Consider the following 15,128-nt stretch of genomic DNA (forward strand, 5'->3'; position numbering starts at 1 on the left):
CTATGGGCCAGAGCATCCAGCAGGCTTGTGAGAGTATATTAGATCCTAATGGGTGGAGAAAAGTAGGTTTTAATGCTGACTGCTGTTAAGAGTGTGAGCAATGTTACACTCATGAAGTGATTCAGGGAGAACCAGTTAGTTGGACTTAAAGTCCTAGAGAAGGGGCACAATGTTGTACTTGGAGGATCATCTGAATTGTGGTATCAACACACTCTTGGTAAGACAGCAATTGAAAGTGGTGGGGAACATTACCTTTTTAGAAGTCGCCTTACCTTGGTTGGGGATGGCTGATGAAGTAAAAACAAATAGATATCTTCCTAGAATACAGTAACAGCATGTTTCACTAATTTTGGTCAAACTCTGTTTTTTTTCCTCATAGTAAACTCTATTACTGTTGCAGCATCAACAAATACCGTGAATCTGGGATACTGCAGAAGTTAAAAAATGTGTGGTACCCTCGACCCTATTCGTGTTCTAATCAGCCAGTAGTTGCACTTGGCTTTCAACAGGTACAGTACATGATTAACCCCAATACATTTGCAAACTACTGTACAGTATATTATTCTAACAAATAGTTATGAATGGATTGCAGTTACTTATCATGTTTCACCAAATCTTTACATTCTTTTTAAATATAGCATAATTGCAGAAATACTGTATATATTCTCTATATTCTTAAAATTTATTTGAATATTGGACATTAACCCTTAAATGGTCCAAACGTATATACATGTATACGTTTTTTCAACATCTGAAAGTATGTAAAAAAATGTAGATCTTCTTTTTTGTTTTACATTTGAAAATGTGTAAAAAAAAACTTTTATCTACATTTTTTTTTGTTACATTTGAAAATGCTAAAAAAAGTAGATCTACTTTTGTAGCACTACGAATTTGAACGTCGATTTGTTTGGACTGTTTAAGGGTTAAAAGGCCCTCACAAAATATTTTTTCCCCTAGGTCTTCACAGCATTCGTGTTGCTGAGCCTGGGTGTTGGGTTCAGTGTCCTTCTCTTAAGTCTAGAGAAATTAGTCATTAAGTGCATATCTCAGATGACCAAAATTCAGGTAAAGAGAAAATATTCATCATTCTGTGAGCATATGTAGAGTCTATAAAAAAATTATTTGGTAAAACATTTTGTTTCTGGGAAATGCAAAGTAATTAAATAATTTTTTTTCCAGCTCTCGAGTTGAAATAATAAGGGCACACATCTAGTTAGGGCATCTTGATGAATCACAGGAGACAAACTTATTATAATTGCATAGCTTATTTTTAAATATTTATTTACAAATAAGCATCACATAGGTAAGCGATAAAATTTAGAAAAAATGCAGCATTTTTTGCAAAGCTTATAATAAATTTATCTTTAAGGGTGATGATAATTGTGGATGTTTATTATTATTAGTAGTATATACTTGCATTAACCCTTTGAGGGTTTTCGTCGTACTAGTACGTCTTACGCGTAGGGGTTTTTGACGTACTAGTACTCATAAATTCTAGCGACCTCAAATCTAGTGGGAGAAAGCTGGTAGGCCTTCATATGAAAGAATGGGTCTATGTGGTCAGTGTGCACAGTCTAAAAAAAATCCTGCAGCACACGGTGCATAATGAGAAAAAAAAAACTTTTTCCATGTTTTTTTAATAAATCAGCGACTTTGCAGTGTATTTTCGTATAGTATTTATTGTTGTATTCTAGTTTTCTTGGTCTCATTTTATAGAATGGAAGACATATTACTGAAATTGAGATGATTTTGACTGGTTTTACAATGAAAGGTGCCTTGAAATTGAGCTCAAAGTAGCAGAAATGTTCGATTTTTACCAGACTTCAAAAGTAAACAAATCGTGCCAAGCGTGCAATACACGTCAACTGGTGAGTCTAATATTCTTTCACAAGTGCACCAATAATATTTATACCATTTTTTACACTAATGCAGTAGTCTGCATAACAGTAAATTTTATATTTTTTGTGAGAATAAAAATTCAAAGTGGAAAGCAAAAGAATATAAGAGGGGCCTTGAGACGTGACTAATGACTAGAGGAAATGTCATTTTAGTGCCAGGAATGTCTTTCTTGTTTATTCTGGACCCTATTCCGAAATTGGCATCTTTTGAAATTTGTGTGAAATTGGCAAAATTGCTAAATTCTGACCACTGTACTGGATAGTTGAATTTATAAATGGGTGGTTTCTTGCACCCATTCGATAGAAAAAATGGAGTTCTAGCGAAATATTCATGTTTTTTGTCGACTAGTACAGTGAAATTGGCCGAAAATGGGGCTCAAAGTGGGCAAAATCGCCGATCCGTAAACATCGCCGAGACCGCTAACTTTGCGAGAGCATAATTCCGTAAGTTTTCTATCAAATTTCAAACTTTTGGTGTCGTTATGATCGGGAAAAGATTCTCTATCTTTTCATAAGAGAAAATAATTTTTTTTTTTTTTAAATTTGGCCGACCCTGAGAACGAGTTTCGGAGAGGGCCTGTCGACCCTCAAAGGGTTAAATATAGTTCTTGCATACAGTAATACAAAAAATGTAAATATGAATGGTTGTTTAAAAGATATTCAGTGAAGTAAAATTTTTTTTATTAAATTCATGGGGGAGCACTAAACCCTTGGGTCATGCAGTGCCTCAGGGCATGGAAGGCATTCAGGTTTGATTCAAGGAATTGAAGCATTAGTTCAATTCCATAGATCAAGAGCCCCTCACCAGCTTCAAAGAACTTTGAGGGGACAAATATGTTTTTATAAAAGCAAGTAAAGTTACAATTTAGGTGGCAACAATTTAGATTTTTAGAATATTTTAAAGTTTAAAATATGTAAAGTAAAAGGACACAAGTGCAACTAATGTGACATTTTATTGTGGCAACGTTTCGCTCTCCAGGAGCTTTGTCAAGCCAATACAAACAGTATATGGACACAGAGGGTATATAAAGGCTCAGAGTGAGGTGCAATACTAGTGAGGTACCATTTCGATGTTCACTAGTGGTAGTAGTAGTAGTAGTAGTGACAATATGGTAGAGCAATTAATTCGTACATGAGTAAAAGGATATAAAAGCTATTACTTGGGTAACATAAAAATAGGTTGGACAAATATAGACTGGATAGAGAAGGCCTTTTTCAGTGTTCACTCTCTGTAATGTGCTTTGTGTAGTATAACAGGAGAGACTGTGTGATGGCAGGGTTTACTGTTTTCAGGAGGATTCTCGCTAAGACTTCAGAGATGGCGAAGCTGCCGTTGTTTTGTTTAATTGTATTCGAAACTACTATCAGTGCTGATTCGAGGCACTTGCGTCTGCGGAAATTAGTTTCTTTGATCACTAATTGGGCGTCCCTGAATTTCATGAGATGACTGGTGGAATTTCGGTGTTGTGCACAGGCGTTGTTCAAGTTATCGTTCCTACATGCGTAAATGTGTTCATTGAGGCGGGTGTCGAGGTTTCTTGCTGTTTCACCTACATAAATCTTGCCACAGCCTCCACAGGGTAGAGTGTAAACCCTGCATTGACTGGTTCGTGGTGCTTTGATTTTGTCCTGGTTAGATCTTTTATTGAAGTGTCCATATACTGTTTGTATCGGCTTGACAAAGCTCCTGGAGAGCGAAACGTTGCCACAATAAAATGTCACATTAGTTGCACTTGTGTCCTTTTACTTTACATATTGTCGGTAATTCTACCAACATTATTACAGGTTTAAAATATTCTACTGTAGAATAAAAATTTAATATTAAATTTTTATTCTATTTTACTAAAAAATTGTAACGGGTATGAGGTATGCAGAATTTTTTTTACACACTGCAAATACTTTTTGTTTAGCTTGTTCTTGAAACATTCCTCACTTTTTGTACTTTACCTTGGTTGTGCATTAACGTCATATACATATACTTGAAGAATCTCATGCCTCCATTATTTTTGTACAAATTGCTTCCATCATCACAGTGTACATTAAAAAGAGTGTTTTTCCTGTGTGTACACTTAAGTACTTAACTCTTTAAGGGTGGCTCAGTTGGCATTGCTCTCACCTCACACACTAAGTCTCCATGATTCAGTTCCCATCATGGGTGGAAATACTGCTGTACCTATTCACCTAGTAGTAAGTAGGTACCTGGTCACATCCTGGGGGGCAAGAATAAAGAACCCAATGGAAATAGGACACAGTCCTCAATGATGCACTGACTTCCTTGGGTGACTAACTCTCTAGGTTAAAAATCCAAACAAATCTTATCTTGGGTTTTTTTTTTTAGATCCATCCTTTATTATTTATTACTGCAGTATTGGGCCCCTGCTTAGGCAGGATGGGACATACACAGATGACAGCCAAGAAATGAGTAAGATACTAAAGTCCCAATATGACTCAGTGTTCAGCGAGCCACTTCCCAGACAATCCAAATGAATTCTTTATGAATGAAACCCTAAATTTGGTCATCCCAAAAATCTCAAATATTATTCTAACTCCGCAAGACTTTGAAGAGGCAATTAATGACATGCCCATGCACTTTGCCCCAGGCCCAGACTCGTGGAACTCTGTGTTCATCAAGAATTGCAAGAAGCCCCTATCGTGTGCCTTCAGCATTTTATGGAGAGGGAGCATGGACACAGGGGTCATCCCACTCCACAAAGGTGTCAGTAAAGCAATTGCAAAGAACTACAGACCAATAGTACTAAATAACAAAAAGGCACAATACCGTGACTGGAACGATACACAAATAACCCGCACATAAAAGAGAGAAGCTTACGACGACGTTTTGGTCCGACTTGGACCATTGACAAAGTCACACTAACAGAGGTGGAGCAGGACGGCTATATATAGGCAGGAAGAGGTGGAGGTAGTAGTAGTAGTAGTACAAGAATTGTATATAATACCGACAAGATGAAATTAAGACACATGCACAACACCCGGGCATCCCCATCGTAGACGTTTTGCCATCCAGCCAGCCACTGGATGGCGAAACGTCCACAACAAAGACAACCAGACGCCGCACATGTGTTGACTGGCTCGTCATCCTTATTTCCCACTTCTACCACTACCACTACTACTACATCTTCTTCTTCTACTACTACTACTACTGATGAAATTAAGACACATGTGCGGCGTCTGGTTGTCTTTGTTGTGGACGTTTCGCCATCCACTGGCTGGCTGGATGGCGAAACGTCTACGATGGGGATGCCCGGGTGTTGTGCATGTGTCTTAATTTCATCTTGTCGGTATTATATACAATTCTTGTACTACTACTACTACTACTATTACCTCCACCTCTTCCTGCCTATATATAGCCGTCCTGCTCCACCTCTGTTAGTGTGACTTTGTCAATGGTCCAAGTCGGACCGAAACGTCGTCGTAAGCTTCTCTCTTTTATGTGCGGGTTATTTGTGTATCAATAGTACTAACATCCCATATCATAAAAATCTTCGAGAGGGTTCTAAGAAGCAAGGTAACCAACCACCTAGATACCCATCAATTACACAACCCAGGGCAACATGGGTTTAGAGCAGGTCGCTCCTGCCTGTTCCAGCTACTGGACCACTATAACAAGGTCCTGGATGCTGTAGAGGATAAACAAAATACAGATGTAGTATACACAGATTTTGCAAAAGCTTTTGACAAGTGTGACCATGGTGTAATAGCACACAAAATGCATGATAAAGGAATAACAGGAAAAGTTGGTAGATGGATCTACAAGTTCCTGACAAATAGAACACAGAGTAAAGTCCCAGGCAGCCATGGTAAAAAGCTCTGTTCCACAAGGCACAGTACAGTACTTGCTCCCATTCTATTCCTCATCCTCATTTCTGACATAGACAGAGATGTAAGCCATAGCTCTGTGTCTTCCTTTGCAGATGACACCCGGATTACCATGGCAGTGACCTCCATCGAAGACACTGCGAGACTCCAAGCGGACATCAACCAAATCTTCGAATGGGCCACTCAAAACAATATGAAGTTCAACGAAGAGAAATTTCAACTACTCAGATATGGGGAAACTTGAAGAAATTAAAAATGTGTCAGGGTATACGACAAATTCTAACCATACAATAGAGCAGAAAAGTAATGTGAAGGACCTGGGAGTGATAATGTCAGAGGATCCCTCTTCAAGGGGGGCTCCTTGGCGTGGTGAAGAGGCTCCTGGTCTGAGGAATTAGACCTGTCTGTCTCCTTCCTCAGACCGAACCTAATTACCCCCCAATCCCCCATTCCCTATCCCATCCTCCCCTTTTTCCTTCCCTCCTCCTCCTCCCCACCCCTCCCTTTTGCCCTTCCTTTTTGGCCTTTGTTTTTTTTTTTGTTTTTTTTTCCCACACAGGCACGCTAGTTCCTAGGTAGGGGAAAGGGTACCGGGGTCCATCCCATTCCATTGAGGTTCTTGGCAGTGGCGTAGTTTGCCGTGGAATCTGGATTGCCTGGGGATGTCCCGATCCCTCTCCAGTCTCCCGGAGGGTGGCTTTGGGTGTCTCTCGGGCAACGGGTGTATCTCTGGAAGCCACCTTTCGGATTCCGGGGGTGTTGGCCGAAGGAGGTATGCTTTGTGGTGGATTTCCGGCCACCCTCTCTTTTGTCCACTGAGGTAGCTCGGCAGATGTGAGGTTGCTGTCCCGGATTGTTAGTTTACTGGCATGATGGGTAGGGTATGGCACGGGTTCCATGATGCATCTGTGCTACTTGCGGTGCTGAGGTCCTCTTGGGTGCGGAGGGAGATTTCTGGCCCTTTGATTCCTCCTAGGAACTATCCCTCCCCGGTCCCCCCTTTTTTTATTCTTTTTTTTATTTTTATTTTCTTTTCTTTCTTTTTTTTCTTAAAAACAAAAAGAAAGAAGTAAACTAACCATGGCAGCCCTAGTCCATGAACCTGCTACCCCTGGGCCCCTTCTTGATACCGCACCTCGTTCTGACCCCGCCTCGTCTTTGGACCACTCTTCAGACACTCCTCATGCCTCTGTACCTCTTGCTGGTGCTGTTTCCTCACCCGTTTCAGGTACTGAGGCCTTGACTGACTCCTTCGATTTATCTGACCTTCGCTCTCTTCTGACTATGCGTCCGGCCTCTCCCTCTACGGTGCGGCAATTTTCGAATCGGCGACCCGTTCCACGTCGGACCAACTCTGGTCCCACGCCTAAACGCCAACGACAATTACCTGCTGATGATACTTCTCCACCTTCTCGTTCTTCTCAGAAACGATCGACACGTCCTTCACTACCTTTCCATGCTCAGTTTCAGACTGAACAATGGACTAAATTCTTCACTTTACGACCGACTTCCTCTACTGCCTATCTTTCTGACCATAGTATTGGCAAGGCACTCCAACGCCATGTTGGTAAAGATATATCTTTTCATGCTCTTAAGAGCGGTACGCACATCACCGTACAGAATGCTACCCAGGCTCATGAGCTTTCTCGTCTTTCCCATATTGATACTGTTCCTGTCACTATTGAAAAACATCATTCCCTCAATTCTTGTAGTGGTACCGTCATTCTGCCCCATACCATAGTTCAACAAAATTTCCAGACATGTGGCACTGACATTCTTGAACAGATGGAACTCCAAGATCTCCCAATCCTCAAGGTAGACACTTACATTCTTCCTGCCCGCGGGTGGAGACGATACCCTAACAATGTGGCTCGTTTAACTTTTGACAGCCATGAACTCCCATCCTCAGTTTATGTAGCAGGATATCGGTTACAAGTTCGAATGGTGATCCCTACACCGCAACAGTGTAGAAATTGCTGGCGATTTGGCCATCCAGCGAAATATTGCAGATCTATCGCCGAATGCCCAGTCTGTGGTGTCGATGACCATTCTAATACATCTTGCAATCGACCTCCCTCTTGCCTTAACCCTTTGACTGTTTCCAACGTATAAATACGTCTTACGAGCCAATGTTTCTGACGTATTTATACGCACAAAATCTAGTGGCTTCAAATCAAGCGCCAAAGGCCTGGTAGGCCTACTCGAGAGAGAATGGGTCTCAGTGGTCAGTGTGCACCCTGTGAAAAAAATCTGGGACCCAGTGGTGCATTGTGGGAACGCCATGTTGTTAGTCCATTTTCACCATGCCTCTCGGTAAGAAGTTCTTCACTCCTCGGCGGATTGGAGGTCTTTTGTTCCCAAGTGATAGCTCTAACAGCAATGAAAATGTGAGTGACAGTGAATTCCAGGGTTTTGAAGTGAGTGTTACCGGAAAAAGTGCCCAGGATAACGTAATTAGTGATGAAAACCCAGATGACCCACAACCTTCCACCTCAGGTGCTGTGCCGGCTTGTTCACGTTTATGTTCACCTGTACCAGGACGAAAGAGGAAACTATTTGGTCGTGTACAACACCCAGATGATAGCAGTGATAGTGATAGTGATTTCAAGGTCATTGAAAGCAGTTCTAGTGACAGTGAGAGTGAATATTCCCCAGTGAAGCGGCAGTATGTACGTATGTACGACGTAGCATGCGGTCTGGTAGTGTTTCATATGTTGTTCCAAGGGGAAGGAGAAACTCTGGGAGCACATCCTGTGGCCCTACACCACGACCTGATAGTGAAGATGACGATATTGTAACGATGGGTATGAATGGTGACAGTGAGGGAGGAGGCAGTGGTGGTGATAGTGAGGGTGGCACAGCCCATGTGGCACCATCAGCGGGCCACGCTACTACCCACGCTGCTGACGCAGCACAACAACCAGCCTCACCCTACCCCACACTCCCACAACCTGCACCACCACAACCTGCACAACCACAACCTGCACAACCACAACCACGGTACAATATCCAGACCCCACCAGCAGACCGCATCTGGGATTGGCAGGACGGTGACGAGTTTGTTCCCAGTCCCCATGACTTTGATGAAACACAAAGTGGAATAAAGCCATCTTGTCCACTTGGGAACAATGCCAGTGAACTGGACTGCTTTGAGTTATTTTTCGATGAACCCCTGATGGATATCATTGTCAGGGAAACAAACACATACTGTGATTACACCATGGCAAATACAATTCTCTCACCAAAATCACAGCTACACAAGTGGAAGGAGACAACTGTGGCAGAGATGTACCTGTTTTTTGCCACAATAATGCTTATACCACATGTGTATAAGCACACTGTCACCACATACTGGGCAACAGAACGCCTGATTTCAACTCCAGGTTTTAGTGACATTATAGGTGTCAATCGTTTCCTGATACTTTTACGTATGTTACACTTTTCAGACAAAACCAGGCCTGACAGAAGCGACAGGTTATATAAGATCAGAAATGTGTTTATGTACCTGAAACAAAAGTGCTGCATGTATTTTTATCCCTTCAGGAAGCTTGTTATTGATGAGTCCTTGATTTTATTCAAAGGAAGACTCTCATTCAAGCAATATATACCAAGCAAGAGGAAACGCTTTGGTATAAAGCTATTTGTACTGTGTGATTGCAGAAGTGGTCTAGTTTTGGGTATCATTGTGTACACTGGCAGTAATACTTTGAGAGATACCATGAAGTTATTGGGTATCTCTGGTGATGTGGTTCGAACAATGATGGAACCATATCTTGGTAAGGGGCATATGTTATTTACTGATAACTGGTACACAAGCCCCTTACTCAGTGATTTCTTGCGAGTGAACTTGACAGACGTGTGTGGCACAGTGCGTGGTAATCGTGAACATATGCCAAGGTTCAACGCTGGCACTCGCAGAGGTGAGGTGCAAGCCTTTGCTGCCAATGACATCATGGCATTTCGGTGGCATGACAAACGTGATGTCACATTGTTGACATCAGTTCACAGAAACGAAATGGTACCCAGTGGCAGGGACAACAGAGAGACCAATGAACCCATTCTAAAGCCTGCAGCTGTCATGGACTACAACCTAAATATGCGCTTAGTGGACAAATGTGACATGCAGATTGGGTTTGCAGACTGTGTACGCAAGAGTTATAAGTGGTATATGAAACTTTTTTTCCATCTTGTTGATATCTCTATGCTAAATGCTTATAACATATACAAGTTGAAGACCAACAAAACACCAAAATATGGTGAATTTTCCTGTCAGTAATCAGACAAATAATTGCAAAGTACCAAGGAGCAACTCCTGCAATAGACCAGCGCCCACAGACGTCATCTCGTTTGAGGCCTGGTGATCACTACCCCATACAACTGCCTCCTACTACTGCCAAGAAAAATGCTCAGAAGAGGTGTTATGTATGTATGCATACCACAAAACGCCCACAAACACGCAGAGACACTCGTTTTATGTGTGAGGAGTGTGAAGTGCCCCTCTGCATATACCCATGTTTCAAAGAGTTCCACAAGCTGCAGCAGTTCTAGGAACGTGTTTAGTGACTGTACATATGTATATATATTATGGAACAATAGTAATAAACATTGTTTTGTATTGTTTGTTTGTGTAAACAAAGTGTATACACAAACTAATAGTGATAAAGTTTGTTCTGTTATTGTGTTGTAAACAATGAGTGTATATTTGAAGAATGCACCTTACATTGGTCTCACAGGCCACATAAGTTACCTGGAACAGAAAAATATTGAAAAATGCAAGAAACATTTGAATTAGAGTAAATAAAAATACCGGGTGGGCGGCGGTCGCCGCTGTTGCCATACGCACGTCACTTTCTGCAAAGTTTGCGGCTCTATATCTCGGTAAGTACTGATGGCAAAAAAAAATTTTTAGGCTTAAAACACTACTAAAAATATTCCTAACATTTTCATAAGAAAAAATAATTTTTTTTTTCGAATATTTGGCGACATAGAATGACAGTTTCAGAGAGGGGCCTGAAACAGTCAAAGGGTTAATTGTCATGAGGCTCACCCTTCGTACTCTCGCCATTGTCAAGTCTACTTAAACGAGCGGGAAATCCGTTACCTCAAAGAGGAAGAAGGTCTCCCTTATGCCATGGCAGTTTCTCATCTCCACCTCCAAGGGAGACTCCCTAGTGTTTCTTATTCCAGTGTTTCAAAACGTCCCCCCACTTCTGGTATCCCATCTTCTGCAACCACCTCTGTGGTTACCTCTCCCATAGTCACTCCTGTATCTAATTCTTTTGCTGTCCTCGGCTCAGACGTCCCTTCTTCAACGCCTCAGTCTGATCTCGCTTCTTCGTGTTCTCTCTCACAAGCCTCAGTAGCGACGAGATCTCGTATGACACCTCCTCCCAATCATCCCTCTACTTCTCAAAAGTCAAAAAAAGGTCCGTTAACACCTGCTACCCATCTTCCACCTCATTTTACCTTCCCTGTCTCTGTACCTGGTTCTTCCCCTCTCTCTGGCTCTGTTACAAGTGAAGAGGTTCACCCTCCTCCTCGTACTGTACCTTCCTCCCCTGTTCCCTCCCAAGTTTCTTCCTCTTCTGCCACCTCCCAGGTTTCTGCCTCTTCTGTCCCCTTCCACACTTCTCCAGTTCCCTCCACCCTTTCACCCCCCCCCTACCTTGGTACAGTCCAATACAGTTCCAATCTTTACTCATCCTCCCCCTACCATTTCCAATATTGTCTCCCATATGACGTCTCTGAATTCCAAAACACTTGAAGCAATCTCTGAATATATTGTAGAGACCAAACCATCAATGGACACTGATCCACCCTCCGCTCCTTCTCTCTCCTCTGCTCCATCTGTGCAACTCCTTTCTTCACAGTGCACCGTTCCTTCACTGTTTGAACGTTTTCCACTGCCTCCGCATGTGGACTTTTCTAACCCTCTAGTCCGTAGGAACCCTTACCTGCGGATTACAGGTATCTTTATCATTGCCAATCATGGCCTATTTACAGTGGAATATATGCGGCCTCAGGGGTAATTGGGGTGAGCTTCAGATGTTACTCTCCCAGTTTTCCCCTGTTGGTGTTTGCTTACAGTAACCAAATTTATATCTCTCTCCTTGGGCATTATCTATCCTGGATATTGCCTGGTGATTTTAATGCCCACCATTTCCTCTGGGGGGTCTCACTGTGATTCCCATGGCATCCAGTTAGAGGCTTTTCTTGCCACCCTCCCCCTCCATGTTTTAAATACAGGTACTTGCACCCATTTTGATCCTCGGACTCACACTTTCTCTTGCATCAATCTCTCAGTCTGCTCTTCCTCCGCCGCATTAGACTTCACTTGGTCTATTCTTCCGGACTTACAAGACAGCGATCATTTCCCAATCATTCTTACTTCCCCTTCATATTCACCACCTCTGAGCATCCCATGCTGGCAATTTGATCAGGCAAATTGGAACCTTTACTCACACCTAACTGTTTTTAGAGAGGTTCCTTCTTCATCCTCCATCGATGAGCTTTTACACCTCTTCTCGTCCTCTGTTTCAACCACCGCTTCTCATTCTATACCCCAAACTTCGGGCAGGCATTCTCAGAAATGCTTGCCTTGGTGGTCTCCTGCTTGTGCTCATGCAGTACATATGAAACGCGCTGCATGGGGCAGGTACCGGTACAATAGAACCACAGAGAGACTTCTTGATTTTAAGCAGAACCGTGCGATTGCTCGCCGTGTCATCCGTGATGCTAAATGCACTTGCTGGCGAGATTATGTCTCCACCATCACCTCTGCTTCCTCTATGAGTGCAGTCTGGAAAAAAGTACGAAAACTGAGTGGTAAATATTCTCCTGACCCGGCTCCTGTTCTGCGGGTTGCTGGTGTTGATATAGCAAACCCACTAGATGTTGCCAATGAAATTGGCAATCATCTGGTCCATATTTCTCAGGGACTCCATCTATGCCCCTCATTTCTTTCCTCAAAGTCTGCCAGAGAGTTAGCACCCTTGGACTTTTCTTCTCTCAGAGAAGAACAGTATAATGTGCCTTTTACACTTCAAGAACTGGAGGCAACACTCTCAGCTTGCCGATCATCGGCAGCTGGGCCCGACGACATTCATATTCGTATTCTACAACATTTACATCAGTCAGCCCTTGCAGTCCTATTATGCCTTTACAACCTTATTTGGTCACAAGGAGTTCTTCCACAGCTGTGGAAATCCGCCATTGTTCTCCCTTTCTGCAAACCAGGCACTATGGGACATGAAACCTCCCACTATCGTCCCATTGCTCTTACCAGTGCAGTTTGCAAAGTGATGGAACACCTAGTAAATAGACGTTTAGTGTGGTATTTAGAGACACACAACAGTCTCTCCACTCATCAATATGGCTTTCGTAAGGGACGTTCTACCATAGACCCCTTACTACGCTTGGATACGTATGTTCGTAATGCCTTTGCAAATAACCACTCAGTTATTGCCATATTTTTTGACCTTGAGAAGGCATATGACACAACTTGGAGGTATAATATTTTAGCCCAAGCCCACTCCTTAGGCCTTCGAGGCAACCTACCATCCTTCCTTAAGAACTTTTTAACTGACAGGCATTTCCGTGTTCGGGTTAATAATGTGCTCTCCCCGGACTTTATCCAAGCTGAAGGTGTCCCCCAGGGATGTGTTCTGAGCACAACACTTTTTCTCCTTGCTATTAATGATTTGGCCTCTAGTCTTCCATCAAATATTTGGTCATCACTCTATGTTGATGACTTCGCTATTGCCTGTGCAGGCGCTGACTGTCACCTCATTACAGTTTCTCTTCAGCATGCAGTCGACCGTGTTTCCAATTGGGCCACCACACGTTGGCTTAAATTTTCCAGCACTAAAACCCACCAAATTACTTTCACTAGACGCTCTGTCATCTCCAATCATCCTTTGTACCTCTATGGCTCCCGTATCCCTGAACGTGATACTGTCAAGTTTCTGGGCCTCCTCTTTGATCGTAGGTTATCCTGGAAACCTCACATTACCTCTCTGAAGGCAACTTTTCACAGCCGGCTGAACCTTCTTAAACCACCAAATTTCGTACTTTTTGTTTTATTACCTTCACAAAAAGATTTTCTACGATTTCATAAGAAAAAATAACAAATTTTTTTTTTGAAAATTCTTGGACACTGGTGCGTGACTCCAGATTTGGGCCTTGGACCCTGAAAGGGTTAAAACCCTTGCTCATCTTTCATGGGGAGCTGATCGTCGAACCCTCCTCCGCCTACATTCCACCCTTATTTTATCGAAACTTGATTATGGTGACCAGATCTATTCAGCGGCATCTCCTGCTACTCTCTCTAGCCTTAACCCCATTCATCACCAAGGATTACGTTTATGCCTTGGTGCTTTTCGCTCTTCCCCTGTCGAGAGCCTCTATACAGAAGCGAACGTTCCATCCTTACCCGATCGCCGTGATGCCCATTGCCTGCGCTACTATATATGCTGTCATGATCTCCGCAATCCTTCCATTTATAGAATGGTCACTAATATTATTAGACATTCTTTATTTGTTCGCCGCCCCTGTTTACTCCGTCCCTTCTCTCTTCGCCTTCATTCACTCTTGTCTTCTCTTCAACTACCACCTTTCTATGTACATGTAGCATCTCACTTTTCCCTACCCCCCTGGGAAGTTCCAGCTGTTCGAGTCTGTTCTTTCTCCCTCCCTTGCTCGAAAGCCCAACTGTCTACAGTCGCTTCCCGCTCTCTTTTTCTTGACCACTTTCACTCTCATTCTCATGCCATTGCCGTGTACACAGATGGCTCTAAATCTTCTGACGGCGTAGGATTCGCAGCAGTGTTTCCGGACAGCGTCGTACAAGGGCATTTACTATCTTCGGCTAGTATTTTTACTGCTGAATTGTATGCCATCCTTACAGCACTTATCCGTATTGCATCTATGCCTGTGTCATCATTTGTGGTTGTCTCAGACTCCCTTAGTGCTTTACAGGCTATACAAAAATTTGATACACCTCACCCCTTAGTCCTCCGTATCCAACTTTGGCTACGCCGCATCTTTACCAAGCATAAAGATATTGTTTTTTGTTGGGTCCCTGGTCATGTTGATGTACAGGGCAATGAACAGGCAGACACTGCTGCACGGTCAGCAGTACATGACCTACCAGTTTCTTATAGAGGTATTCCATTTACGGACTATTTTGCTGCAATATCTTCCCACCTTCACACCCGTTGGCAACAACGTTGGTCTACTATGCTCGGCAACAAACTTCAATCTATTAAACCAAGTATAGGTTACTGGCCATCTTCTTATCACCAATGTCGAGGTTGGGAGACTACTCTCTCCCGTCTTCGCATTGGCCATACTCGTCTTACTCATGGATATCTCATGGAGAGGCGTCCTGCTCCT

The 15,128-nt window shown here is 42.8% G+C and overlaps 1 protein-coding gene across 6 annotated transcripts in view; it reads left to right on the forward strand.

Annotated features, from left to right (window-relative positions):
• The window catches only part of LOC128689102 (probable glutamate receptor), a 128,961-nt gene extending 122,890 nt beyond the window's left edge, over nucleotides 1-6,071 (forward strand). For 5 of the 6 annotated variants that reach the window (XM_070087312.1, XM_070087317.1, XM_070087311.1 and 2 more), the window contains 2 exons: nucleotides 401-509; nucleotides 958-6,071. In XM_070087312.1, coding sequence (XP_069943413.1) covers nucleotides 401-509; nucleotides 958-1,104 — 256 coding nt within the window. In that variant the 3' untranslated portion in view covers nucleotides 1,105-6,071. The remainder of the gene's footprint in view (nucleotides 1-400; nucleotides 510-957) is intronic. The other variant, XM_070087313.1, reaches the window with a different exon arrangement.
• The last annotated feature ends 9,057 nt before the right edge of the window (nucleotides 6,072-15,128 follow it).

The sequence above is a fragment of the Cherax quadricarinatus genome, chromosome 21 (genome assembly GCF_038502225.1).
Source record: "Cherax quadricarinatus isolate ZL_2023a chromosome 21, ASM3850222v1, whole genome shotgun sequence".
Taxonomy (NCBI): domain Eukaryota; kingdom Metazoa; phylum Arthropoda; class Malacostraca; order Decapoda; family Parastacidae; genus Cherax; species Cherax quadricarinatus.